This window comes from Fusarium verticillioides, chromosome 6 (genome assembly GCF_000149555.1).
Source record: "Fusarium verticillioides 7600 chromosome 6, whole genome shotgun sequence".
Classification (NCBI taxonomy): domain Eukaryota; kingdom Fungi; phylum Ascomycota; class Sordariomycetes; order Hypocreales; family Nectriaceae; genus Fusarium; species Fusarium verticillioides.
The window spans coordinates 1,877,591-1,903,267 of record NC_031680.1 but is presented as its reverse complement, the minus strand read 5'-3'; the positions used below and the strand labels follow the sequence as shown (position 1 = coordinate 1,903,267).

Here is a 25,677-nt window from a genome sequence, read left to right as displayed (position 1 = left end):
TTCGATTTCGGTTTCGGTATTTCGGGCAACTTGAGGGTCCGGCCAGGGATCACAGTGGTCAGACCAGGCCCAGTCAGGGTAAGGAGCCTTGGTTTATGGCGAGACGAGACTTGCAATGAGTTGGTTGAAAACACAGACGTTACGGATGTGTGTACAAGACTTATATAGTTCATGCTATTAATCGTGTCGAGATTATAATGCCTATCGCTTTTCTTTGACCAACTCATCTGGTACGGGCCTTTTTGATCGCGTGCTTTGTAACAGATAACTTCCTAGGTATGCATGGATGTGAAGGTGAGACGAATCGAATATGTACGCGTATTGCCAAGAGATAGGGACATATGTAATCGCCTAGATAAAGAAGCCGGCAAATTGGTTGTGATTAATACGACAAATTTGCTGACGCAGTTCACGAAAGTGTCTCTTACTGGTGTGCCCGTATTGGGAGTGTACGTCGTAGATGTATGTAAATAGGTAGGTAGGAGGTAATTGTGTCAGGTACCTAGGTAGGTAGGTACCTTATAGGAAGGACCTGCGATTGCCTCTTTCTGACCAACGGTGGACGGTAAGTGGGCAAGAGGCAGGAAAGTGCATGAAATAGCTGAGCCAATCACGTTGGCGCAAGAAAAAGTGAGGTCAAAATCGTCGTCATCGGCAGGAGGGGTCGTTCCTTCCGGCCTACACTTGGACTTAACCCAAAGCGGATCCCTTGCCACCGAGACATCCGACGCCTCAAGAGTAAAGCACGTTACCATCAGCTGCACTTGATCCTTTCCCTCTTTGAATCCTTTCTTTATTATTCCACATCACTAAACAATACCAACGAAAACATCGCCATCATCCGTATCATCGCCAAATCAGGCAATCAATCATCGCAATACACACACTGACTGACACCCGAAACTCAATCACGCCATGCTTTTCAAGCCGCTCGCCCTTGCAGCGACCGCCGCTGCTGTGCTCATCGTCCCAGAGACCTCTGACAAGGACGACAGCATCTTCCGCACTCTTCCCATAGAGGTCGACACTTTCGAGATTCCCGAGACCGCCTATGGCCAGGTCGTCGACGTCCCTTGCCTTCAGTGCCGCGGCCATAATAGCCAGCTCGAACTCAATTTCGGCATTCAAGACCGTCGCCTGGTATTAAACGGTTTCGAACTCTATCCTCACGCCGACCCTTGGAATGGAGACCTGTCGGCTGCTGTTATCAAGGCCAACGGCAAGAGCGATATGCGACGGCTGGGATACGGTTTGGCTATTCGACCTGAAGGAGTCGATGAGGATCAACATCTCGAGGTTGTCAATGTCGAAGTTAGGATCATCGAAGTCGGCGACCGTTTCGTCGACGGTGTCCCTCCTGTCACAGTAAAGCTCATCAAGGCTCCTGTTGGCGAGATCATCATCGGAAGCATCGAGGTCAAGGGTGATGGCGAGAAGGCACCAGAGGACTGTGATATGTGGTGCCGCGCCAAGGGTATGGTCCACGATACCTGGAAGGATGTCAAGGGCAAGTTCAAGGGCAAGGGCTGCCACGGAATGAAGGGTAAGGGTAAGGGACATGGTCACGGTCGCAAGCCCCATCACGGTCATGGTAAGGGTGAGAACAAACCTACCGACAACTTCAAGCAAGGTCCTCTCGTCAACAAGGCCCCCGAACAGTCGTGGAGTGATGTTTTCACACACGTCACGGCATATATTATCATCCCTGTCCTTATGGGTGTTGCTGCCGGTGTTGGAGTTGCATTGTAAGTTCATCTCCTGCTATTCCTCAATTTATATACTAACATAGTCAGCTTCACCATGTTCCTTTGTGCCATGGTCCTCCGCGTGATCCGCATGTTCAAGGGCGAGTCCGCCGAGTCCGAGTCAGAGTTTGCCCCTGGTGCTGCTCACAAGGCCGCCATCGCCGAGATGCTTGTTGAAGACGAGAAGTCCGGTCTTATGGTCGATGAGGAGGCTCTTCCCCAGTACGAGCCACGCAACTAGAAGTCGGTTTTTGAGACTGTGTACTTGCCCGCATTTTAGCCGTGGTTGATAAAAAAGGGGAACACACACTACCAACACAGCCTTCTACGGCAGGCGTGTTATTGATACCAAAGATTGTATGTTTTTAAAGGATTCGGGCTTGGGATAGGCGTTATGAATATGGTGGATGGGATTATGTCTTATGAACTGGATGGCTACGTACGCGTCAGACTCGGCCATCGTGGCTTTCTTTGGTAACGATTTGAAATTGTTACTGTCCTTTCTTTAGAGATTCAGCGGTGTCTTATCAGTTATGGATGGTCTAGGCACTCACTGTTGGCTAAACTTGAACTATGTCGAAAAATTACCTTACATACACTCGTCTCAGATTTACTCTCTAGGTATTTGATGCATTCGCTATATGTGACCAAAATCGCCAATAGCACATAAAATACTGCGTAGTAATGCTACCCAAAGTCAACATCCCCCACAGGCTGTGGACCCTCCGCGATCCAAAGTCATCAAGTGTGGATAGAAAGGTCATGCTGTATGCGGGGTCTCGACTCGCTATATTCTAGCCCGATCCCCGAGTTTAGCTACTTATATAACTAACTACTTGTTCCTGTGGTTGCTACACTACTTCGGTCCTGTTTTGTCTTAATTTACTACTGTCACTCTCACTCTCACCAACAATACGCACAGTACAGTCCGTCGCTTATAAACACAGCATGTCACAAACAGCTCGCCGATTCGCTCAGATCGTCAAACTGAGGCCTCAGCACCTCGCTGAGTATAAGGAGGTCCACGCCAGAGTCTGGCCCGACGTCCTCAAGCAGATCCAAGAGTGCAATATTCGAGACTGTATGGCCTATCTATCTTGAGGTTTATCTACAAGGCAATTGTAATAGAGACTGATCGCTTGTATAGACAGCATTTTCTACGATGATCAGAGCCACATTCTCTTCGCCTCGTTCAAATACATCGGCTCAGATTACAGTGGCGACATGGAAAAGATGGCAAAGAACCCCCGTGTGAGGGAATGGTGGAAGATGACAGACGCTTGGCAGGAGAGTCTCGTGCCTGGTGCAGTGAGCTCTGAGGCTGGCGAGCCTTCTTGGTGGAAGCCAGTTGAGGAGGTCTTTTATCAGCCTTAGGGTGAATAGAAATAGAATGCAACATAAAATTCAGGAATGGTATAAAGAAAAGTCACAGACACTCCGGACTCATAAAGAGCTTATGATTCAAATCTCTTTACGATTCATGGCATCGAGTATCAAGTCCCGAGGCCTCCATCTTTTGGTACAACGCCCTTGCTAATCTCGCTCGCGAGTGTTACATACTGTAAAAGGGGGGGTAGTAGAATAGAATAGGATAAGATGAAAAGGGCGCCTCCGAGATGCCTATGCAAAATTCTTGCTCCTTTCCTTCTTTTCTTTTCCCGTCTTCTTCTTCATCAGTCCTGTTACTTTATCCCACACTCATTACCATCCATGGCCCGGCCCTGGCGAAGCTGAACTGAAGCAAATAACGAAACGAACGCACTAGACCGACGCCATCATTGCGAAATGCATATTTACCTATGTTCATGCCTTATATACAGTGTCTACTTTTGACTCCTGGATCATCTGAACCTCGCTGCTCTGCTTCACCTTGGCCCATGGACTGCTCTATGTCGAAGAGACGGGTGGGTAAGAGCAGCTATTGGAGATAGCACATGGCGCTTCACGTTTCCCCCTATTGTCTTGGATTCGATACTGATCTTGTACCTCAACAAGTCAACCGACTCTTTGTCGCCAATACTGACATTGCCTGCTTCTTTTACCAAAACACCTGCTTCTTTACGAGCCTTGGCAAAGAATTGTGCAAGGCTAGATTGGGCGTCTTCGGCACTGTCCACGTCCTCCTCCTGCAACACATAGAGGACGGCAATACGCGCGAAGTCGAGGACCTCGTTTGTAATCTTGAATTTGGTCATCGGGTCCTGTGTCTGCGATGGGTCTGCTGCCGCTGAGGTCTGTGCAGCATTGCCAGCGTCACTTGTTGAGGTTGGCGCGTTTTCGGGGCTTCCCTCGTCAACCACCAGCGTAGTAGGCGCGGCGGTTTCAGAGGATACGACGACGGCAGGGGCAGTTTCGGGTACACGGGCAACTAGAGTCGGTGCGGCGACCTCTCGCTTGAACTGGAGAGCCAGGCTGTCGAGCAAAGTCCTTTTGCGTGCTGCAGCGCCATCAAAAGTAACAAGGGAGTTCTGGGCAATACAGGACAGCTCTGCAGCATTGATCTTCGCCATGATGGCAGTGCCGGATAGAGGGATAGAAAAGTTTTTCTGGCTGTTCTCGATAAGGCGTGGGATACTTTTGCCAAGCGTCACGTTGTTCAGGTCGTTGCCCAAGCCCGTAGTCGTGCAACCATCGGAGCCACCTACGCTGCAGTCGGAGCCTGTAAAACCATTTGTGCAAATGCATGAACATGTACCCTGCGACATGATATTTGTTCCACCATTCTGGCACTTTAATGATTCTTGGCATTGAGCAAGGGCAGACTTTGGCTTTTCATCATTGCCCAAGTTCTTAAAGACAAAAAATTCCAATGGGACAAGGACAGCGGCCAGAATTATGCCAACAAGCAAGAGTAGTAAGAGGACAAACGCCCACACAGGCAGACCGCAGCAGCGCCGACGTCGCTTGCCCTGGCCTTCATCCGAAGGCGTCATCTCGCGAAGGCCAGATCGTGAAGGAACATCACCCTGACGGGTCGGTGCCAAGGGCCAGGATGTCGTCCGAAACCAGGATCCACGGTTCTGTCGCTCTGGTTGTTGTGCGGGAGGAGGGAATGCTGCCAGCATATCCGATAGCCCTAGGACAGGTAAGTTCATTAAAACATTATATCCTAAAGCAGATCTTCTTACCTGAGTTTTCTTTGTCACCCCCTCGAGTCTGCCCCTTGTCATCAAAGAAATCATTCAAGTTGTCGAATCGGCTCGCTGGTCTTTTGCCAGAATCAATCATGGTAGCAAGGCGAGTTGCACGTCGGATCAAATCAGGCAAGCTGGTGATACTGCCTCTCTCTTCAGCCCTTCTCACTGCCTCAATGTCCAGCTTCGGGGGTCGTCGAATAGCCGAAAGTCGACTGTAAGGCTGAGGGGAAGGTGTTGGCGCTGGAACTTGTACTTCTGACAAGTTGGTGGCGCTGGCAGCAGCATATGCACCCAGGATAGCGTCGGGGCTAAGGCTGTCATGAGGGTTTTGCGAAGGTGCCGAAGTCTTCGCCAGAGGAAGGGTGTTAGAAGAGCTTGTTGAAGCATCAATATAGCCGGTTCCCGAGTCGAAAGGCTGAACCGGCGATGGTGCAGGGCGGTGATTGGGCTCCATAATGAATGATTTAGTAGTAACAATTGAGGGCTTTCCTCTCTTGCCGATGCTTGCACTGCGGACCAGTTTGCTCTCATCATGAAACTCGTCATAGGCGGAATCCTGGCTCTTGTTGTCTGTCTCATCGTAATACGAGGGACTGACTGCCCGAGAACCTGCTGGCCAGCTTTCAGGCATAGCCGCGCTTGAGGCGTAAGAACCGTGTGATCTCGAATTGAGACTCTCTTCGGGAATTGGCGAGACAAAAGAAGCATGTGAGTAGAAGGATGATGCGCCCCTGCGAGATGACGGGGGAGGTCCTAGATTGGCGCTCGCTCTAGGGGGGGCCAGATTGACACTTCTTCTATTAGAATCTGCAGATGTCGATTGATTAGGCTCAGGGAAGTCAGGGAGCGATCCAAGACTAGAGGTTGTCATTCGGGAGGATGGAGAAGGCGGAACGGAAGAGTGATAGTCGTCAGACTCGGGTGTGAGAAACACTGGGGTCGGTTCTTGGAGTCGAGACTGATCCAGCAAAGAAGGAACTTGACTGGGTCGGGGCGGTCGTTGAGGGGCCTGAGTCGGTCGTCCGGGTGGTGGTCGATATGGTTCGGGGTCGGGCGAATTCATAGCGGCCATCGGGGGGCCGGGTAGAGGCCATTGTGGAACTTGCTGTGGTCGAGATATGGCAACACCAGGATTTCCACTTCTATAATCAATGGCAGGCGCAGCCTTGGGTTTCGGAAGCCTTGGTTGCGCGGAGGGGTGTCCTCCCATGGGACGACGAGGAGGGGCCCTCAGTTCGCCAGGCGGGCTGTCGTCCATGTTGTCTGGGTACAGAGGCTGCTGTCGCGGATATCCACCTTGCGCCATCTCGCGTGCTCTCCTTACAGATCCAGATGCGGGTGCTGAGTCCATCCCTCTTCCATCATACATCTGACTCATTTGGCTCCTTTATGCCAAGTCGAGAGTTCATCCAAACGAACAGCGTAACACGGTTAGGAATCCAGTAGCGAGCCCCTATATGCAGTTCAACTGTATGTAGGAAGCCGCGAAGAACCGAAGTGATGAAATATTGCGAGTATCCGATGACCTGCAGCGCTTGAATCGATCTTGTGGGGAATTACTAGCACAGCGTTTGTATATGGACAAAGCAGTCTGCGTACGAATTGTTTGGGGTGCTGCAACATAAAAGCTGACCTCTCTTGGACTCGATCGGGTCGTACAGCCACAGGCTACGTCGAGTTTACGAGAAATGTGATAAGCGAAGTAAGAATAGTCAGAATGGAGACTGAATAGAAGAGAAACGTGAGAGAAAATAAGACGGATCGACCCAAAAATGAGAGATTGTTGCACGGTAATCCAGACCTCGCAGGCGCTGCAAGCAATGCAAATGAAAAATAGTCTGAAGAGAAGTGTTAGTATTACAAGGGGATATGGGTGGAGGAAGATGCGAAAGATTGAAGTGAAACAATCAAGATGACGTCCAGGCCATCTCAAGATTTTTTAACAACGAAAGGGAAAACATACCGAAGAAGCGAAATAAGGTCACGGCTTCATGAGATCGTTTGGGCGCGATAAATCGAGTCAACGTCACAGGGGCTCGCAATCAACGACTTAAAGGATGGAAGGGGTCGGTTCCGTAGTAGAGCAGCACAGCAGATGGGGACGAAATTTCGAGTCGGAATCGAGAACCAGTGGGCAAAGGCCAAAGTCGATGCCGACGTCGTGAGACGGGGCGGCGTGTCACCGAGGAGATGGCTCTGGACGAATCGCGTTTCAAAGTTGCGTCTCGATGGTTTGAGGATGCTCCAGGTGATGAGACGATAATGGTTGTGAGTGGTGAAAGGAGATCCTATAGAAGAATAGAAGCTAAGGCCAGATCGATGAGGCACCAATTGTTTGTTGAGGAGGAAGGCGTGGTGAGGCCTTTGGTTTCCCAGCTCTTGCTCTTGCTCTTGCTTCTTTCCTTGAACCTGATTATCTTATCTCTCTGTGGCCCCTTATTTAATTGTCAAAATTATCAAGCAAAAAGAAGAGTAAGAAGAATAAAGTTGGTCTGAATATCTTCTAGACAGACCCGTTAAAAAGCACAATAGTAAAGGAGAAGAGGTGAAGAAGAAGAAGAAGAAGAAAGAGTGCACAATAGAAGCACAGTTGGAGAAGAATCAAAAGTAGTAACGAATGAATGTAACGAGGCGCAGACTACGACAGCTTGGGTCGAAGCAGGCTTGTAGGTACCGGTACAGTACAATAGGCACAAAGTGTGCGGGCGAGGATGGAGAGGAGGAAGAAAAGCGAGGCGAAGCGAGGGGAGAAGAGAGGAAATGGAACTGAGAGGACGACCCAAGCCCCGGGTACATTAGTAGACTGGTGAGGCTTTCGGGGGACCCTTGGAGTTGAGCAAGCACCCGAACCTCACTCACCTGCGAAACAGGGCTATTCCACAATGGAATACCTAGACGGGAGCACGGGAGAGGCACAGAGACAACGCAAACACTCACTCGACTGATCCAGTTATTACGGGTGAATAAGCCCCATCACGATAGCATCTTGCTGCAGGATCGCCATTATCCCAACATGGGGCCACCCTGCTCTCTTTCACAAACGCCATTCAAGAATCAGATTCACTCACACGGAGCGCAATATGAACAGCAGACGACAGAGAATCAGAGATGAAGGGGCAGCGGTCATGACCTCTCAAAGGGGCGCATCTGGCCGTTGGGTTGGCCGTTTTTCCCCATAAATGCACGGGAGACAAGCCACTGTTCTCCCACTGGCTGCTCGTCCGTCTGAAGTGTGAGTCCCACCAATCATGCTAGAGCCTCGTCTGTCGAAAACCCCTAGAAGCCAAGCCCAGCCAAGCTGCTAACCCAAGGTAAGTTAGGGGAGGGGATCCCTTGCAACGGCCTAGCTTCTCAAGTTTAGCAGAAACACTAGCGTGCTGTGTTCCTGCAGCTCGGGCCCTAGTCACAGCGTGCAAGCCACCTTTTTGACTTAGGTTTTTGAGCTCTGGGCTCTCTTATACAGTCAAGTCAGTCTGTATTCGGTCTGTGAGTGTCATTTTCTCAACACCCAGACCAACAACACAAGACGAGATCCATCTTTTGTCAGATAATTTCCGGGGTTCATGCTCCTCTTCTTGTGCCCCCATACTTTTATCAATCTTTATTTTCTTTTGTTCTGTCGAGAGCAATTTAATGTCACTCCATCCGTTCGGAAGTAATCTTATTTGTTTCCTCCGCCTTGACAGGCCAAGCTTGGGTGCGCTCAGCCTTGCACCGAGAAGCTGAACAAATGTTCACGATCAATTGGCACAACCGAAATAAACAGCCCAAGTCACGCTACAGATCAAGCTTACTCGCGTGGGCTTGATTCGATGGATGGACTACCCCGTCAGTGCACGGTAAGGCTTCTGCCTCGGACATTAGACAATCACATTGAGTAGCGTCCGTCGTTTGATGCTTAATGAGATTCAATTTGTTTGATGCACTAGCCACGGTCATGCGCGATTTCATATCAATTGAGTTCATGGCCTTTAATTTCTTGATATCACCAACAATGAACAGTCCGTCCGCCAACTTGAGCCTGAACAACATAACATTTTGCGAGTTTAGCCTGCGCTTCTTAACTCTGATACAAAACTTGCTCGGAACCGTCGGCGCATCTAACAGAGTTACTAGCATATGCGACGCTTCAACTGTTATCGTGTCCGCATCTTACGATAACTCACAAGGGGCCCTGGAGGTTGACTTGTGTCGGCTGCATTTGAGTCGAGGTGCTGTTTCACCTTTCAAGATCAGGCTTCGATCAATTCCGTGTCCGGGCATAAAGGAAAGTATTTCCCACTGTGCGGCAGTTGCTTCGTTTGGTCAACAAGATGACATCCTTTTAAACATAAGTACGTAATTCCTGTGTGTTTCGACACGAAGCTTCAACTGACCAAAAGCAAACAGCTGGCAGTACATACATAATTGATCGATGTCCGGGCGTCAGGCCCAGACAAATCATACCTGCAAGTTATCACTTTAGTTGGGCTCCATCGCCCTTCCTTGGCGTGTTTCATGTTTATCGGTGGAGTGGCCCTCGAACGTCATCAGCTGCCAGGGTGGGATGGATCTTTATCAATGTCGATCATTGATTGATTTTCCATAGCCCGTCTGCCCTCGTATTCCATGCATCTCTAGGGTAAGCCAATCTAACGACCGTCATGAGGCAAAACCTATTTGTTAATACCTAACGGCGAGATCTTGGCTTATTCAGTATATGGATTGTACGGTCTCTTATGATATCATATCCAAAGACATCTTGCGACTCGATTCCAGTTGTCTATAGTCGTGATGTTCACTCTTAGTATACGGAGTATCTCATTACAAGTATCAACCCGAGGCATGTCCCGTCAGTGAGCCTGATCAAAAGCAATTGGATCCACACAAGTTAAAGCTGAATAAAGGCGTGGATGGCATAGAAGAATGTCTCAACACAGGGTACATATGCATTCCAATGTCCAACGGTTGTGCATGTGTTGGCTAGCGGGTATAAGTTCCTGTCGGAGATGGCGCCTACACTCACCTATACGAGCTTGGAAGATCCATTTATATAATTTACGAGTACAGAGAAGAGAGTATGTCGTGTAAGCTTACAAGTAAAGTCTTGTTGAGCACTGTAACAGGGATGCGCCAGACAAGACATGCTGAGCTCCACTATTAACTTGTTCACAAAGCACTCTGCAATGCCCACAAGCTTCCCAACTCTCTGTCAACTCACATTGGATGCCAACATAAACTTCAGTAGGTGTCTCTAATAAATTAACGTAATTTACTGCATACAAGTCATTACATTCGGAAGACGCCAAATTTGGTATCACCAGCCTTGACCTCGTTTCTACCTCCCATAGCAGCCTGCAGACCTAGGCCCAGGTATCGTCTTGTATGTTGAGGAGGGATAATACCATCGTCCTACAAGAATGTTAGCATCGATTCCTTCACAAAGAATTATGAGGATGTAACTTACCCATAATCGAGCAGAGGAGAATGTGGCATCGCTCTCCTTCTCAATACGCTCCTTCAGCCCACCGTCGACAGTCTTGCCGACAGTCTCCATCACAGCAGCCAATTGCTCGCTACCCATAACACCAACCTTGGCGTTGGGCCACATCCACAAGAACCGTGGGCTGTAAGCCCGTCCGCACATTCCGTAGTTTCCGGCGCCGTAGCTGCCACCAACGACGACAGTGAATTTGGGTACATCAGCACATGCAACAGCTGTGACTAGCTTGGCACCGTGCTTTGCGATACCGTCACGCTCGGACTGTGATCCTACCATGAATCCGGAAATGTTCTGTAGGAATACCAATGGGATGCCGCGCTGGGAGCAGAGCTCAATGAAGTGAGCGCCCTTGACAGCGGACGAGGCAAAGAGAATACCGTCATTGGCTACGATGCCAACCTTGTGGCCGTAGATCTCGGCGAAGCCAGTCACGAGAGTAGTGCCGAAGTCGCGCTTGAACTCGGAGAACTCAGAGCCATCCACAACACGAGCAATGACCTCGCGGATAGGCAGAGGTTTTCGCAGGTTAGTGGTAGCAATGCCAAGAAGCTCCTCGGGATCGTGGAGAGGTTCTGAAAATGTAGGCTTGGGGGCTTGAGTCTCTGGTGACTTCTTGGGCCAGTTGAGGTTGCTAATGCAGCGACGAGCCAACACGACAGCATGGGCGTCGTCCACAGCCAGGTAATCTGTAACACCAGACACAGAAGAGTGCATCTTGCCACCTCCCAAGTCTTCGTGGCTGACAACCTCTCCTGTCGCAGCCTTGACAAGGGGAGGACCGGCGAGGAAGATGTGGCCCTGCTCTTGGACGATAATGCTCTCGTCACTCATTGCTGGCACGTAGGCGCCACCTGCTGTGCAAGGACCCATGACCACAGCGATCTGGGGAATACCCTCCGAGCTCATGCGTGCTTGGTTATAGAAGATGCGTCCAAAGTGGTTCTGATCGGGGAAAACGTCGGCTTGGTGGGGGAGATTGGCACCGCCGCTGTCGACAAGGTAGATGCATCTGGCCGCTGTCAATTCATGTATCGTTCTGTGTGAGAATGCTTGGTTACATACGGTAATTTGTTTTCTCTTGCGACAGCCTGCGCTCGCAAATGCTTCTTGACTGTAATCGGATAGTATGTGCCGCCCTTGACTGTGCTGTCATTGGCGACGATGACGCATGTCACTCCCTCGACAACACCCACACCAGTGATGATACCGCCTGCAGGCACCTCAGCCTCTGGATAAAGCTCATGACCAGCCATGGGTGAGAGCTCCATGAATGTAGTTCCAGGATCAACCAGAGCCGTAACTCGATCTCTGGGGAGCATCTTCTTGCGTGCGATGTGCTTCTGTCTGGCCTTCTCAGGTCCTCCCTGCTGGATCTTACGGGCGAGCTCCTGCATGCGGCTCATGACCTCACTCATCTGCTTCTCGTTCTCCTTGAACTCGTCTGACGACGGATCAACGTTTGTCTGAATCCGTGAGATGGCATTGGCCTGGTGTGGAGGAGTGAGATTTGCGACAGCTCGTTTCTGTGAAGATATCTGCGTGCGCCGACTGAACTGGCGACCGAGCAGTATCGCCTGGCGCGATGAACGTGATAGCGTCATATCTGATCTCAAGGTTCTTTCTTGTTTGGTGATTCTGAGATACTCAATTCGCTTTGGGAAAACGTCTGCGACGAGAATAAGAGGCCCTTTCAATGGAGAAGGACGGAGAATAAGGAAGCTCTTCTTAACTCTCCTAAAGAATGAACAATCTCTAAAGCCGAAGCGCGGGCTACGCCCAAGGCCGAGGCTTGTGACGTCGAAAACCTGGGGTAAGCGGGTAAACCGCTTACAGCCGCAAAGACGGCTATCGAAGCCCGTGTTTTCCGGCCGCTTCCACTCACCTCGGTCGGGTCATTTTCAAATCCATCTAAGAAAACAAAAAGAAGAAGAAGAAGAAGAAGAAGAAGAAGAAGAAGAAGAAAAAGAAGTGATATATTCTCAATATCTCATTGCTCTATCATTTCATTCACTTCAATCATCTCAGTCCCGTACACCTTCACAATGGCAACAAGTGTACGAACATTCAGATCTCTGGCACGACCTGTCATGGCACCTCGGTTCCGTCCAGCTGTCACTCTCCCTGCCATTCAGTCTCGCTTGCACTCTTCTAAACACCCCAAAGGCTTCGAAGCCCCTTCAAATGAGGAGCTCGATGAGTTGAGGGAGCGTGTGCAGGAATTTACACGCCGTGAGATCACAGAAGAGGTCGCTGCAAAGACTGACAAGACAAATGCCTTCCCAGCAGAGATGTGGCAAAAACTTGGTGAAGCTGGCTTCCTAGGTATCACAGCTGACGAGGACGTCGGTGGCCTCGCTATGGGTTACCAGGCGCACATCATTGTGATGGAGGAGCTATCGCGAGCCTCCGGTTCCATCGGCCTCAGTTACGCGGCACATTCACAACTCTGCGTCAACCAGTTGCAACTCAATGGATCTCCAGAGCAGAAAAAAAAGTACCTCCCTGGCCTCATTGCTGGCACAAGTGTCGGCGCGCTGGCCATGTCTGAGTCTGGTGCTGGCAGTGACGTCGTCAGCATGCGAACAACAGCAAAGGCCGTTGACGGTGGCTACGTGCTGAACGGATCCAAGATGTGGATCACCAACGGCCCTGACGCTGATGTTATTGTGGTTTACGCCAAGACAGAGCCCGAAAAGGCCTCCAAGGGTATCACGGCCTTCATCGTAGACACCAAGAGCGAGGGCTTCAGCTGTGCTCGCAAACTCGACAAGATGGGAATGCGCGGCAGTAACACCGGCGAACTCATGTTTGACGGTGTCTTCGTACCTACAGAGAACATCCTTGGCAAGGTCAACGGAGGTGTGCGAGTCCTGATGGAAGGTCTCGATCTGGAGCGCTTGGTGTTGAGCGCTGGACCTCTGGGCATCATGCAGGCTTCACTGGATGTTGCCCTGCCCTTCACACACCAGCGCAAGCAGTTTGGTCAGCCTATTGCTCACAACCAGTTGCTCCAGGGCAAGCTGGCTGATATGTACACGAAGCTCCAGGCTTCTCGTGCCTATACCTACACAACCGCCAAGGCGGTCGACGAGAACGGTTTGATCCGCACACAGGACTGCGCGGGAGCTATCCTGTATGCAGCTGAGCGGGCGACGGAGTGCACACTCGACTGTATTCAGCTTCTTGGTGGAATGGGTTATGTTGAGGAAATGCCCGCATCACGATTGCTTCGAGAGTAAGTTTAAAACCATTGTTGTCTCTTCGGTACCACTTTTGAAGAGATTGAGGGCCCTGGGCACATGACTGTTTCCTGAACTGTTCACTAACCATATGTTCAGTGCCAAGTTGTATGAGATTGGAGCCGGTACTTCTGAGATTCGAAGAATGGTCATTGGCAGGGCTTTCAACAAGGAGTATGCACAGGTTTGAAGAGGGAGTACATCAATACAGCATTATACGTGGGTTCATCTATGGAAACACGCGCCAGGATCAACGCATGAGCCATGGAATGATAGAAAAAGGCACCGAGCCAGCAGGTTAGCTCCACAGGTGTAGCTATCGACATCGTTGATTCTCGCAGAGCCAGTTCTGAGACGAGGGCGATCCGATCTTGATTATGCATGCTATGATGCAAGAGTTGCGTAGCATGATATCGGCCGGAATGAATTAAATAACCAACAAAACACAGTAACTAAGAAACTAGAAGACTTTAAAAGAAAGAAAGAAAGAACCCCCCCCAGAAAATCCATGAAATTATCAAGCCTGACAAAAGTTTGTGAATCTCAGGATGCACCAAGCGACAAACCCCCACGCAACGTAGGAGTACTAGTTCATGGAGGCTCAACTAAATCCCCGACCTGGGACATGTCTTGGTTGTCATTGGATAATTCAGACTCTCTCGCTTGCTGACAGAGGTTATAGCAAATTACGGAAGCATTGATCATGAACTCAGTGGTCGAGCACTGAGTTATGAAGATCGGGATATTTTGTCTGATACTTGGTGTTGAGTTGCTGGCGGTCACCCCCACCAAGATGACATTTCCTATCAGGCTCTTGTCACATCTTGCAGCAATGACAAGTTTCCATTTGTTTCCAATGCTCCAATAATACCGCCCGGCGCAGAGCTCGAATAAAACGCCCTGGTTGATTTTGCTTTTGATAACCTGGCCTGGTCGATTTGCCGAGGGCCTCGTGACACGATGATCCAATCCAAACAGGTCAGCCAATTTCTGTTGTTCTCTACTTGCTAGTTCCCTCTTCTCTCTCCTGAGTGAGATGAGAGATGAGACATCCCGATCGATCAGAGTGTGACTGCTGTCTATTACTATGTTTGTACTTCTGACTTTGGCATGCCGAACGGTGAAGGGGTGCCAACACACCTCACCTGCACACCGAGCATAATCGACCCGCCACCGACAGGTTGAAGTGGTGGCCCTGACCATTCCTGGCTTCGTGCCGTGTGCATCTTTCTTTGCTTTTCTTTGCGTTTCTTCTTCTCAAGTCACTCTACCACCGAGATCATAGGTTATGCAGCTTGCATGTTGAGGCTCTGAAACACGCGGCCAGACACGAGACTCGCGAGGGATGATTTGCTTGTCTAGAACGTCTAAACGTTTAGAAGGCCGGTTTTGATGCCGTAGAGCGGAGCTACTGGTATGCGGCCACGGGCAGGGATTGTAGAGATAATTGGAAGAGAGGAAACATTGGCTTTGAGGATTGTTGCATCAGTACCGATACCCCATGCTCTCACCTGGAGAGCTCCTTGGTTAGGCGAGTGTTAACATTATGGGGATGTTTCTGGCCTCCACCTCTAGATCCAAAAATGGAAATCCGGGACAGTTCAAGTGTCAGGGGTTAGTTAGTGAGTGCACTACTGTACCTACCGCGATCGGGCTTCTATAATTCTGGGTCCTCGAGGTTGAATAACTGCTGCCTGCGAGTCTCTGAGCTAGAGGGCAGGATCATTCATATTAGTCTCCATCTCGCTTAAGCCGTCGAACATGTTGGAAGACTTTGATGGTATGACTCAGTATGTTCTCAGTATGGTCCAGAGGCTAAGGTACTTAGGAAACATGAAGTTAGGTCAGGCTCTTGGGTCATTCTCCATAAACTGATGCCTAGGGCGGGGTTCCCATCCAGTCAGTCCATGCAATAAGTATCCATCTGAGCGTACCTATCTAGACTGTAATAATGTCTTGGTAATGATGGGTAAATGAGGGGAAAGCAAAGAAAAACAAAGGGAAGGGAAGAAAGATGAGATGGATTGGAAATTCTAGACCGTCAATGGTAATGTGCGTTGCCAAATTGGAACAACTGGAAGGGATCCGCGCATAATGATCCCCGTTCATGCATCATGGATTCGAGATAGAATTGTGGATTTATCCATCAAATGTCATTGAGATGGAGATGAGAACCGGCCCAACCGGGGGTGGGGGCCAGGTCTTTAGTGGACTTTGGAGGCTTTTTTGGTGGGGAGCTCTCCCGTTACTCGGGCCCAGGCCAGGCGGGGTGAGACCTCAAAATTTTGGGAGGCTCAGCATAATATGAGCAAAGTCTGGTAGTCTACGGAGTAGGTAGGTCCTTTTAAGAAGAATTCTTGGTGGTGTAGGGAACACATACGTATAACAAATTAATTAATTAATTAATTAATTAATAAATAAATAACATTGCTTCCTACCTCCCCCATTCCTTCATCATCAATTATCACCCTCCTCGTCAGCTCCTCCTTCTCATTCACCCAATTGTCACCACTGTTCTCCAATTCGAATTACAGTTGACTCTGGCGGCATCATTGGCGTACACATCTTTTCCCACTTTCGTTCCTGGGCGCTAATCAAACAGTGCCTATCCCTGCACCATCGACGTCAAGCTTAGGGAGCACGGGAGCTCCAGCTCGAGCTATTGCCACCTGAGCTCACAAGTCTCGTGGTTTGGGCTGCCACTGTTTGCTTTCATAAAGCAATATCGACTCTCTCAAGACAGGGCCTCCCCTTTCTTCTTTCTTCTTTCTTCTTTCTCTTTCACGCATCTTCTCGTGGTACCCGCACTTTGAAGAGTTGCTCGTCGACAATGTCTTTTGCACCTGCTCTGCGCCTTTGTGCGCGCCGGATTGCCTCCCCGGCTCTGGTCCGCCCTTCTATCACGTTTGCTAGTGCAAGAAAGCTTCACAGTGGCCCTCCTCGCCAGGATAAGCCAGGAAAATACGCCCAAACTGATCCTCAGATCGAGGTCGAATACCCAGAAGACCATGAGCTCCCTAGCAGTGAGCCTGTCGCCGGCACTGGTGGCCAGTACGTGAAGCCCACACTTCCTACATTTTCGCTTGATGGTCACGTCGGTATCGTCACTGGTGGTGCTCGTGGTTTGGGTCTTGTCATGGGCCAGGGAATGGTCTTTTCTGGGTCTCACCTTGCTCTTGTTGACATGAACAGTGAGTGCATACCCTATGATTAGCGGACAAACAAGCCATACTGACCATGTTACAGAGGAAGAAGCTGAAAAGCAGACAAGTCTTCTTATTGAAGCCTTCAAGAAGGAGAACCCTCGAGCGCGACGGTGAGTTCATCATTTGACAAGCTCCAACTGTGCGAGACTAAAAATATTCCCCAGAACCCCCAAGGTCACAGCCCACTATGCCGATGTTTCTGACCCTGAGTCTGTTGAGGCGTGTGTCGCTGAGGTCGTCAAGGAGCATGGCAAAATTGACAACCTGGTCACTTCAGCTGGCTTCACTGAGAACTTCGAAGCTGTGAACTACCCCATCGACCGTCTTCGCAAGCTTTGGGCTGTCAACGTTGACGGTACTTACCTCTTTGCGACCTCAGTTGCTCGCCACCTGATGGAGCGGAAGGCCCCAGGAAGCATTGTCATGATCGGCAGCATGTCCGGTGCTATTGTAAATGTCCCTCAGCCCCAGGCTCCCTACAACGCTGCCAAGGCCGGTGTTCGACACCTTGCCGCATCTCTCGCCGTTGAATGGGCTCATGCCAACATTAGAGTCAACTGCATCTCTCCTGGATACATGCTTACTGCTCTGTAAGTGTACTCAACGCTTCCTCTAGCAAAGCTGTAACTAACGTAGTCACCACAGCACCCAGAAGATCCTTGATGACAACCCGGATCTCAAAGCGAAGTGGACTTCTCTCATCCCTCAGGGCAAGATGGGCCAGCCTCAAGATCTCATGGGTCCTGTTGCTTTCCTGCTTTCTGATGTATGTGTACTCCATGGTGTTTCGGAATTCTGAACTGACCAATGATCTTTGACAGGCCTCCTCCTATGTCACTGGCGCTGATATCCGAGTTGACGGCGGTTACACAGTAACTTAAGTCTCTATGAAACACAGGCGAAAGGGAGTTTGGCTAAAATTGCACCCTGATTGGGTTTTCTTACAGTTGGGTCGGCACGCCCGATAGGTAGGTAGCGATTGGAATTCGATAATGTACCTAATGAGACGAGGAAACTTGCACATCGCATCGATGTCTTGAAGAAATGAGCACATATGCTTTCTATACTTTTTGGGATTGAGATTTGCCTGTAATTGCTGATTGTCAAATTGAAACACAAATGTTTAACATGGTCAGAAATGGGTTGATAATTATCAATAGTAATGTTGTTATATTAAGCGTTGCTTAGGTACCTACCTACCTATGGACACATCATATCTTGAGGATCCCTCTATACCAATGGGACCCAATGGTTCTAAGGGGCTTGTGGGTTATTTGAAATGTTCTATTGAGATGATTCTTTCGTGTTTCCTTGTCCGAAGTGCACATTTGATAGTGAAATGTGATTAGGCGTTGTTGTGAACATTCGCGTACTCCGTACTTTTTCTTTTGCTTATCAACTCATTCTTGCTTTGAACATGCATTTCTTGGCAGCACTAATAAAAGGCCAGTTGAAAATTTTCGTTCATCATAGCTCAGCCCCTGTCGCAGTTCATGGCCTACCTTACCTATCAGTACCTACGTACTTAGATAAGGTACCGTACCGTCAAAGAGATACCGGTATGTGGCACTTCCCGAGATCGGATACGGAGTAGCTGCATATTCAAACCCATGACATTCCCGAGTGCAACCCGCCCGCCACACCCAGCAAATGCCTGACGGGACTGCCGACCGAAACAGGATCGGGCTGCAGAGAAACCCCAACACGTTCATTGACACCGATGCCATGGTACAGCCAAACAGCTGCCGTTGTAGGTTAGATCAGCTATAGCACACAATCACGTCTGGATGCAACTACGTATATGTAGATGCAGCCACCGCGATTGTTGGGTATCAGTCAGATGTAAGGGTGAAAACTCTGAGATTGTGTGATTGTGCGTGACCGTGACCTACTATGAATCTGGGACAACCTGGTGGTTGCAGGACAGAGATGTTGTAGTATCCAGGGTGGTAAGCTTTACCACGAATCTGGATCAAGTCTTATCCACGGCATAGTCTATCGTGATACTAGATAGATGATGAACAGGGTGATATAAGAACAGTGTGCAGTACCTACTTGGATCAATGCTCATACATGCCACGATAATCATTCCCCCGTCGTCGTTAGTCCAAGGTACCTTATGTACGGAGTATGTTGTCTTGAATGTCGACTTCATTTTATCACTCCATACCTTACCTGACCTGACCCGGCCGCCGACATCCGATAGTCGAGCGATGACCCTCCGAGTGATACAGATGGCGCAATCACCCTGAAAATCAGTGTCGGCCCGCGGTGACCAAATAGGAAGCTTTGTATCCGTACTGCATTTTTTGATCATCTGCAACCCCTCCCTCTCTGTTAGAAGCTCCAGTCCAGGATCTTCTAACAAGGATCCCCACAACCGTGAAGCTTGGGTGTGGCTCACAGCGTGGGGAGGCCTGTCGACTCGAGGCACCTGAAGGTACCTTACCTTGCCTTGCAATGGGCTCTCGGCCACGTGGGTGGGTGACCTGTGAGATAGACGATGAATGAAGATCTCGCCGCAAGCAAACTCGATGGTATGTCTGTCGAGAGCAGGTCATTCACGCACTCATACAGGGTATGCATGTTTGTTTCCCCGGACAAAGGCCCAAATGCGGCGTGGTCATCATGACCATGGCATACCATATGCACAAGAGAGAGCGAGCTCTTTGAAGCTCAAGCTCTCCACAGTTAGCCGAGTCTCCCAAGTCTCCAACTCTAAAGCCGACGTTGAGCACCTCCCATCAATGCCGGTTTCAACCTAGGCACAACTCCCCGTACCGGTACGTGTGACGAATCCCGCAATTCCTCTCGGCCGACAAATGCTTGAACTGTCGAGAAAGTTTACCTCTAGTCCAAACCTAGAGACGGGATGGCTGGCTGTGAACCCCTCCTTTCATCATCTCAGCGTCAGGTGCCTCCAGGAACAAGGCGACCTCCGCCCAAAGATTTCTGAATTGGTCTCGTGAAACATTACAGTACAGCTTGGAACTTATTTGGAAGCGGGGAAGAGCCTCAGAGAAGCGAAAGTCTGATAAACGAACGCATCGAGCCTGTGCTGTCCCATGTGGCTGATGTGGCCAGTCAGACGACCATGACGACGCTGGGCACCTTATTGATCGACCCCGCCGGGAAACAGATCAGACGACTCTGAAGAAAATCGCGCCTCCTGTAAGAGGAAAAGACAAAAGGGAGATAAAAAGAAAGGAAAGGAAAAAGGAAAGGCAATAAAAGCATTGAGCCGTAGTGGAGGGGGATCCCGGTAGGACTCCTACAGCCAATCCACTTAGCCAACCAGGTTGATCATCTCACCCGGATAGAGGCAGGTAGGCTAGTTTATGTCAGACAATGTGACGGTTTCAGCTTCTGAGAGGTCATGAGACGAGTAGCAGATAGGCGATAGGCTAGGCTCTGAGTATGTAGTTATCTGAGTCGTTAATAACCGTTCTAGAACTGGGTGTGAAAGTCATGTTTCGGTTGGGTCGAAGATCGTGCCCGTTTTGGGCATATTGAGTCAGGAACCATAGTTAAGGGAGAGGGCTCGCAGAGCCGCAAACCGTGTACATGATCACCTCTGTTGGTTACGAGGCCAAAGCCCTGAGTGTGGTATCTACTGCACCTAGATAAAGGCTGAGAGCCCGGGAACTGGAACTGTCTCAATTCAAGCTGAAAGAAAGCCGCTATAGATCAGGGTAATCAGTTATGGCTAACTTTCGATCTATTGAATCTGTGAAAGCCTATTGCCATGGAGGCGGTGAATTCATTCACGGTCATATATCATTCAGGCCCAGAAGGCGGCCAACACGAAACATCTGGGTCCTGATTCATAGTGACAGCTCGCCCTGCATAAAGCTGAACAGTATTGACTTGGAGGTTGATGATTGGTGATATCTCATTCCAGTATTGGCCCCGTGACCTTGATGTTGAGATACATATCCTTGTCAAATGCTGTAGGTAGCCCCTGTCCCCTTTATGCACCCTACATAAAGTCCTCAGCCGCAGGTGCGAGATGGGAGTGAGGAGACGAAAGGAAGTCCTTCAGATATTTGTACATAACAATTCTAGGGGAGACAAGAAAACTTGAGGGTAGTTGATAAAAAACAACTACTAAATTAGAAGCCTTTCTAAGCTTAAACTAAACTTGTATGACTCTTTTTTATCACTTAGAGCAGAGGTCCTAAGATACTTGCTCCCGGAGGCAACTGTACACAGCTTGTCAGCCCTACTGCCCATCCATCCACAGATATTCAGTGAGATGTAAGACAAGACTAGGTAGGTACCTACATACAGGTGCAGTGCCTAGAACCACCAAAGGACAAAACACAAAATTTACATTGTGTATCCGTATCCATATGTAGAATTGATAAAGGCTACTACACTACTAAGGTACTAAGGTAATCTGGATTTAAAATTGGGTCAAAAAGCCCCAATCATCATCATATGTAGAATGGATCTCATTAGTCGAGGTCAGCCCAAGTCCATGCCCATGTGAGAATAGAAACCCGTGAGCTTCGGCCCATGGAAGGGCACGCACGTCACAGGGTGCCCGCGTGTCCGGTAGTTCAGGTTCCAGTGTAACCCCCCCTCCCCCCCCCTACTAGCGTATATTTCCCACCCACTGCCCTTGTCTCGTCTTGTCTTGTCTTGTCTGTGGGTTCCAGAAGTTCATCAAGTTTGAGGAATAGGTTGGCACTGTTGGGCTCTTTTGCTGCGAGATGCCAAGCAGATCTACTCGAGTATTGCATCAATTAGATCCCGGTTCCAATATCTTGCATCATGTCATCATGATATAGCCACAAGCTTCTCTGAATCAATTCCCAAGACAAGGTACTACTAACGAAACCCCAGGGCACATGCCTACCTAAGGTACTGTAGTAACCTACCTTAGACCCGGGACAGCCACGCCAAGTTCCCCTCCGCGGGTGCCTTCCCAACCTAAGCTTCCTAAAGGTCATAAGGAGCTAAGCTAGGGAAGGAACAGCCACATCGTCAACCCAGATCACCAACGGAAAGAGCTCGAGTTCCAGTCCAGGCCATCTTAAAGCCCATGGTCGAGGTTTCCCTTTTTTCCATTTCCCCATCCTGTTTTTACTCTTGTTTTATTCTCCAACCAACCTCTTATTAATTCGACGTCTCCTTGGTATTTATCGTATTCCACTCCACCTTAATTCTTGTGCAAGTCCTTACACCTCGTCTTCCAGCACCTGCAGTGTCTTCCTGCCTGGCATTCGTGGCTGGCGTGCTTGCTTTTGGCTTCTCACTTACAGCTTCAGCACCCGATAGCACCTCAAGTCCACTATTGTCTGTGGAGGGACCACCTCCACTGAGCTACCCTACCCTACTCTCCTTACTTTACCTACTCCTCAAGCACGATACAATACCTAAGGTAAGGTAGACTACGACGCAGTACGTACCGGCCTCGACAGCACCTCAGATGAGGTGACAAGCACCCCTCACCTCACCTCCACCAAAGAGATAAACGTGCTGGGTGATAAGTCGCTAGAACCCGGCCCCCTGGCGCCCTGGCTCTCCCGTCGAGGCAGAGGCTTTGTTTCATTCCGCTGTCAGGGTACTCACTCATCAAAATTGGATCTTCGTGGCCTGGACCGGTCAGCGAAGTAGCGGCCTCTCCGGAAGGTACCTGACCTTGTTCGTCTGTCTCTCCACCGTCTTTCGCCGCCATCTTGGCCGACCAAGCGGACGGGACTCCTTTTCAATCGCTCTCCCTTCCGTTGTCACAAGCAAACTATAGAAACCACTGCCTTGCACAAGCTTTTTGCGGCACACTGATCTTGTTATCTATTCTTGCAAGTCCGTGTCTTTTTGAAAAGTGCTGAGTCGGCACGGCATCAGCTCCGAAGCTTATCGGCACCAGGTTATGAAGACGTGGGAGTCTCCCGACAACTTGACTTGTACAAAGTGGTACTCTTTCACTTCGAACCCAGCATCAGCTGCCGCCTCCGACTTCGCCGCCACTATTGAAGTTTTCATGTATATTGACCCAACGAATTCAGTAGTCCGAAACGTACCCATGAAATCCCAGCTCAAAGTACTCGATATCTTCAGCCATTGTCATCAGGTCCTCCACCGGCTCTCCACCGTCTTTTTCTTCGGTTCACTAGCAGGTACAGACTTTTTTTTACCTCTGGACCCTGAATTTTCTATATCTTCAACTGTCCATTCTTCTTTTCGTGCCCCTAACCTCTTGACGCGCAGACTTATTCGTTCCTAAAAGAGGCTTCAACCTGCAGATGTAACAAAACAGCCCCGAACACACTGTTACACTTACACGGCACCTGAACGGCCCTCGATTTAGTTCACAACCAAAGCCAAAGCTAAAGCTCACGCCGAGCTAAACTTTCTACTGCATCACTCGAGTTTCACTCACCAAAGTTGTCTCGCTTCACCAGCACAAGGTCCACAGTTTATTACTTTCGCCGCTTTTTTGCACACGAGAAGCCAATTTTTGCGTCACGAGCCATATCGAGGTTTGAGGTTCTCTTTGCAACGCTGTTTCTTCCTAGGGGAGTTCGACAATCATTGATCCACACGAGAAGAACGAAATAAGAACAGAGACAAAAATCTTGTATAACCTGCAGCGTCTGTGTGCCCTTAACAACCATCAACTGCTGCATCTCCCAGCCCAGTTTTGGTTGCCCGATCACAGGACCGTTGGAACAACAACTTCAGCGATCCAGAATTCATTCACTAGCGAACAATCCTTTGCCTCGGTTTTAAAACTTCCAAACAACTGTGCCAGTGGTTTACGGCACATAAATTGGAGATTGGCCAAAAATAACAGAAATTGGCTATCGCTGTTTATTGAGTGACACTGTGTGCCTGCAATCATTTAACCTCTGTCGATTCCACCATAGGCCCGTTATCCTTCACTTATTATTGAATTTAGCGGCCATGCTTCACATCGCTAGTCGTCGATAAACACTTCTACGCCGAAGGATCGCTGGATGGCATTAGCAGCCGTACGTTGATCACACCAAGTACATATCTCCATCGTTGCGGAGGCTGCCGAAGACTTCAAAATCCTCAGATATGGATTCGAACATGCCTATGATACTGCCAAAGGGCATTGTCATCAATTCCAAAAACATATATAAAGAGGTTGCTGATTTTCCTTTGGTCCCCCCTGACAAGGTTTGGGAATACTGGCATGGTAAATTTCTAATTGTCCCTTAGCCATTGAATACCACTCATGCTTTCCTAGTGTATACGACCACATATAAGAAGCTTAAGGATCCGACTGCTTGCCGACTTGAAAACTTTTGGTGGCATGTCTGGGGAAGTGATCGCAGGTTTCTCAAGGGCAGTGCCCTGGCAAAACTCTATGAGGAGATCTCGGTTGGGCCAACCTTTGTCCCCCTCAAGGGACCGCCGAATCGATGGGAAGGGCCCGATGTATGTGCCACTGAGGTTGATCTTTGCACAATGACATTCATCGACAACTAACACGAGCTGCCTAGATACCACCCCTGATCAAACAGATTCTAGAAGCCGCCGAGTCTCAGGCAACCACATCACTGACACAAAGCCAAGGGTCTCGCCCTTCAAAACCCACCGACTCAGCGTTGAGAACATTATCTTCAAGTGCCTCAAAGCCGCCACCCGCCCACCCAATCTTGAAAAAAGCCCGAGGGCCGTCATCATCGGGACCTCGGCCAACCGCTCGTTTTGTATCACCCCACGAATCCGCTGATGAGGACGATATTCCTTCTTCAGGGAGCACAGCCGCGACAGTGTCTGAGGCGCCCGTGTATGTAACGGATCCGCCGAAGAAGAAAATGACCATTGCACCCCCTCAGAAGCTGGCCTCCTCATCTCCCGTCACGAGTAAGAAAGCCACTCAGCTAAGCAAATCATCATCAAGCGCGGAATCGGCCGTTCGAGAAGCCGGGGCTGGAAAGCCGAGCGGGCCAAGGAATGGCACGCTGCAGCGGCCCGTACTTCAAGGTGCTCGCACAAAAGTGGAATGCGACCAACCAGCCTCTAGGGACATGAATGGAATGACCAGGGAAGGCCGCCCATATCCGATGAGCGAGAAGGCACGAGGGAAACAACCAGCAGTTCCTGTCCGGCCAGTTACATACAGAAACGACGTCGTCAAGGACGTGATAGAAGAAGAAACTCAACCATCACCCCCGAAAGATCGACCTCCAAGCATTCACCGAGAGAAAGGTGTGCTCCCCCAAGCTCGTTCTCTCATAAACCTAGCGAACCACGGACCGCGAAGAGGGTCGGGGGCTTCTTCAAGGTCGACTATCGGAGTGGGATCGCTTGAGAGTGGAAGGAGTCAGGAAACCCCCCCTATGGCACGATCCCATTCCCATGGCGGATATAATGAACCAAAACCGCACAACATTCGAGCACCTGGACTCTTTACAGAAGCCACCTCATCGACATCCAACGTTGCGGTGACTGGCACAATTCTCGATCAATCTGGGTTTGGATCCACGTCAGACTTGAGTACTATCGATCATTCACGACTCGAACATCACACCATCCCCGTTGTGCCACCACAGCCCTCTATACTCGATGCTCGTTTCACCCCAACTCCTCCTACTACAACAGCTAGTGTACCCCTAGGACGCACAAAAAGCCAACTAACACTACTGCTGGAACGAGAAAAGGCACGAAGCGGTGATAGGTCGCGATCCAGAAACTAAAATATTCTTTGTACCCTTAAAAGCCATCATGCCACCGTTATTCTGTGCCGTGGTAAGGTCTCACCACGGCTATGTACACCATTTATAAACAAGGGCCTAGCTCATATATTAAGCAAAATGCTTTGCTTCTTTCTCCGTATGGCTTCAGGTGCATGGCCACGGAGTGTTGAGCGAATGCATAAAACATCCG

At 49.6% G+C, this 25,677-nt stretch overlaps 9 protein-coding genes across 11 annotated transcripts; 6 read left to right on the top strand and 3 right to left on the bottom strand.

Moving 5' to 3' along the window:
* Positions 1-689: 689 nt before the first annotated feature.
* Positions 690-2,461, top strand: FVEG_02178 (hypothetical protein). The gene is made up of 2 exons (XM_018889372.1): positions 690-1,745; positions 1,794-2,461. Exons 1-2 carry the CDS (start codon positions 916-918, stop codon positions 1,984-1,986), a joined length of 1,023 nt encoding a protein of 340 aa, XP_018745499.1. The 5' UTR covers positions 690-915; the 3' UTR covers positions 1,987-2,461.
* Positions 2,462-2,538: 77 nt separating this feature from the next.
* FVEG_02179 (hypothetical protein) lies at positions 2,539-3,275 on the top strand. The gene is made up of 2 exons (XM_018889373.1): positions 2,539-2,826; positions 2,893-3,275. The coding sequence occupies exons 1-2, from the start codon at positions 2,694-2,696 to the stop codon at positions 3,117-3,119; spliced, it is 360 nt and encodes a 119-aa protein (XP_018745500.1). The 5' UTR covers positions 2,539-2,693; the 3' UTR covers positions 3,120-3,275.
* Positions 3,143-6,497, bottom strand: FVEG_02180 (hypothetical protein). The gene is made up of 2 exons (XM_018889374.1): positions 4,874-6,497; positions 3,143-4,821 (listed from the first exon to the last, which is right to left on the bottom strand). Exons 1-2 carry the CDS (start codon positions 6,258-6,260, stop codon positions 3,611-3,613), a joined length of 2,598 nt encoding a protein of 865 aa, XP_018745501.1. The 5' UTR covers positions 6,261-6,497; the 3' UTR covers positions 3,143-3,610.
* A 3,521-nt stretch (positions 6,498-10,018) lies between these two features.
* Positions 10,019-12,152, bottom strand: FVEG_02181 (propionyl-CoA carboxylase beta chain). Its single transcript, XM_018889375.1, has 3 exons — positions 11,427-12,152; positions 10,329-11,373; positions 10,019-10,273 (listed from the first exon to the last, which is right to left on the bottom strand). The coding sequence occupies exons 1-3, from the start codon at positions 11,963-11,965 to the stop codon at positions 10,151-10,153; spliced, it is 1,707 nt and encodes a 568-aa protein (XP_018745502.1). The 5' UTR covers positions 11,966-12,152; the 3' UTR covers positions 10,019-10,150.
* A 152-nt stretch (positions 12,153-12,304) lies between these two features.
* FVEG_02182 (isovaleryl-CoA dehydrogenase) lies at positions 12,305-14,129 on the top strand. The gene is made up of 2 exons (XM_018889376.1): positions 12,305-13,599; positions 13,703-14,129. The coding sequence occupies exons 1-2, from the start codon at positions 12,407-12,409 to the stop codon at positions 13,791-13,793; spliced, it is 1,284 nt and encodes a 427-aa protein (XP_018745503.1). The 5' UTR covers positions 12,305-12,406; the 3' UTR covers positions 13,794-14,129.
* A 2,165-nt stretch (positions 14,130-16,294) lies between these two features.
* Positions 16,295-17,929, top strand: FVEG_02183 (gluconate 5-dehydrogenase). Its single transcript, XM_018889377.1, has 5 exons — positions 16,295-16,794; positions 16,850-16,919; positions 16,974-17,399; positions 17,455-17,575; positions 17,631-17,929. The coding sequence occupies exons 1-5, from the start codon at positions 16,434-16,436 to the stop codon at positions 17,688-17,690; spliced, it is 1,038 nt and encodes a 345-aa protein (XP_018745504.1). The 5' UTR covers positions 16,295-16,433; the 3' UTR covers positions 17,691-17,929.
* Positions 17,930-17,940: 11 nt separating this feature from the next.
* FVEG_14998 (hypothetical protein) lies at positions 17,941-20,028 on the bottom strand. Of its 3 annotated transcripts, XM_018904077.1 has the most exons (3): positions 18,865-20,028; positions 18,702-18,815; positions 17,964-18,573 (listed from the first exon to the last, which is right to left on the bottom strand). In XM_018904077.1, the coding sequence occupies exon 1, from the start codon at positions 19,368-19,370 to the stop codon at positions 19,065-19,067; it is 306 nt and encodes a 101-aa protein (XP_018745506.1). In that variant the 5' UTR covers positions 19,371-20,028; the 3' UTR covers positions 17,964-18,573; positions 18,702-18,815; positions 18,865-19,064. The 3 variants fall into 3 exon arrangements, with proteins under 3 accessions (XP_018745505.1, XP_018745506.1, XP_018745507.1); XM_018904076.1 differs by having other exon boundaries at positions 17,941-18,815; XM_018904078.1 differs by lacking the exon at positions 18,702-18,815 and having other exon boundaries at positions 18,861-20,028.
* Positions 20,029-22,687: 2,659 nt separating this feature from the next.
* FVEG_02184 (hypothetical protein) lies at positions 22,688-23,066 on the top strand (the record flags this gene model as incomplete). Its single annotated transcript, XM_018889378.1, has 2 exons — positions 22,688-22,934; positions 23,026-23,066. 2 exons carry the CDS (start codon positions 22,688-22,690, stop codon positions 23,064-23,066), a joined length of 288 nt encoding a protein of 95 aa, XP_018745508.1.
* Positions 23,067-23,859: 793 nt separating this feature from the next.
* On the top strand, positions 23,860-25,511 carry FVEG_02185 (hypothetical protein; the record flags this gene model as incomplete). The annotated part of the gene is made up of 3 exons (XM_018889379.1): positions 23,860-23,980; positions 24,032-24,222; positions 24,288-25,511. The coding sequence occupies 3 exons, from the start codon at positions 23,860-23,862 to the stop codon at positions 25,485-25,487; spliced, it is 1,512 nt and encodes a 503-aa protein (XP_018745509.1). The 3' UTR covers positions 25,488-25,511.
* Between the last annotated feature and the right edge of the window lie 166 nt (positions 25,512-25,677).

What these genes read in the sequence shown, in the direction of transcription:
- FVEG_02178 (XM_018889372.1), top strand. Translation starts at nt 916, where the DNA reads ATGCTTTTCAAGCCGCTCGCCCTTGCAGCGACCGCCGCTGCTGTGCTC. An exon ending in GCCGGTGTTGGAGTTGCATT is followed by an intron (nt 1,746 to 1,793) that starts GTAAGTTCATCT and finishes TAACATAGTCAG; the next exon opens with CTTCACCATGTTCCTTTGTG.
- FVEG_02179 (XM_018889373.1), top strand. Translation starts at nt 2,694, where the DNA reads ATGTCACAAACAGCTCGCCGATTCGCTCAGATCGTCAAACTGAGGCCT. An exon ending in AGAGTGCAATATTCGAGACT is followed by an intron (nt 2,827 to 2,892) that starts GTATGGCCTATC and finishes TCGCTTGTATAG; the next exon opens with ACAGCATTTTCTACGATGAT.
- FVEG_02180 (XM_018889374.1), bottom strand. Translation starts at nt 6,260, where the DNA reads ATGAGTCAGATGTATGATGGAAGAGGGATGGACTCAGCACCCGCATCT. An exon ending in GGGTGACAAAGAAAACTCAG is followed by an intron (nt 4,822 to 4,873) that starts GTAAGAAGATCT and finishes TACCTGTCCTAG; the next exon opens with GGCTATCGGATATGCTGGCA.
- FVEG_02181 (XM_018889375.1), bottom strand. Translation starts at nt 11,965, where the DNA reads ATGACGCTATCACGTTCATCGCGCCAGGCGATACTGCTCGGTCGCCAG. An exon ending in GCAAGAGAAAACAAATTACC is followed by an intron (nt 11,374 to 11,426) that starts GTATGTAACCAA and finishes GACAGCGGCCAG; the next exon opens with ATGCATCTACCTTGTCGACA. An exon ending in TCTCCTCTGCTCGATTATGG is followed by an intron (nt 10,274 to 10,328) that starts GTAAGTTACATC and finishes ACATTCTTGTAG; the next exon opens with GACGATGGTATTATCCCTCC.
- FVEG_02182 (XM_018889376.1), top strand. Translation starts at nt 12,407, where the DNA reads ATGGCAACAAGTGTACGAACATTCAGATCTCTGGCACGACCTGTCATG. An exon ending in GCATCACGATTGCTTCGAGA is followed by an intron (nt 13,600 to 13,702) that starts GTAAGTTTAAAA and finishes CCATATGTTCAG; the next exon opens with TGCCAAGTTGTATGAGATTG.
- FVEG_02183 (XM_018889377.1), top strand. Translation starts at nt 16,434, where the DNA reads ATGTCTTTTGCACCTGCTCTGCGCCTTTGTGCGCGCCGGATTGCCTCC. An exon ending in TGCTCTTGTTGACATGAACA is followed by an intron (nt 16,795 to 16,849) that starts GTGAGTGCATAC and finishes ACCATGTTACAG; the next exon opens with AGGAAGAAGCTGAAAAGCAG. An exon ending in GGATACATGCTTACTGCTCT is followed by an intron (nt 17,400 to 17,454) that starts GTAAGTGTACTC and finishes TAGTCACCACAG; the next exon opens with CACCCAGAAGATCCTTGATG.
- FVEG_14998 (XM_018904076.1), bottom strand. Translation starts at nt 19,370, where the DNA reads ATGACCTGCTCTCGACAGACATACCATCGAGTTTGCTTGCGGCGAGAT.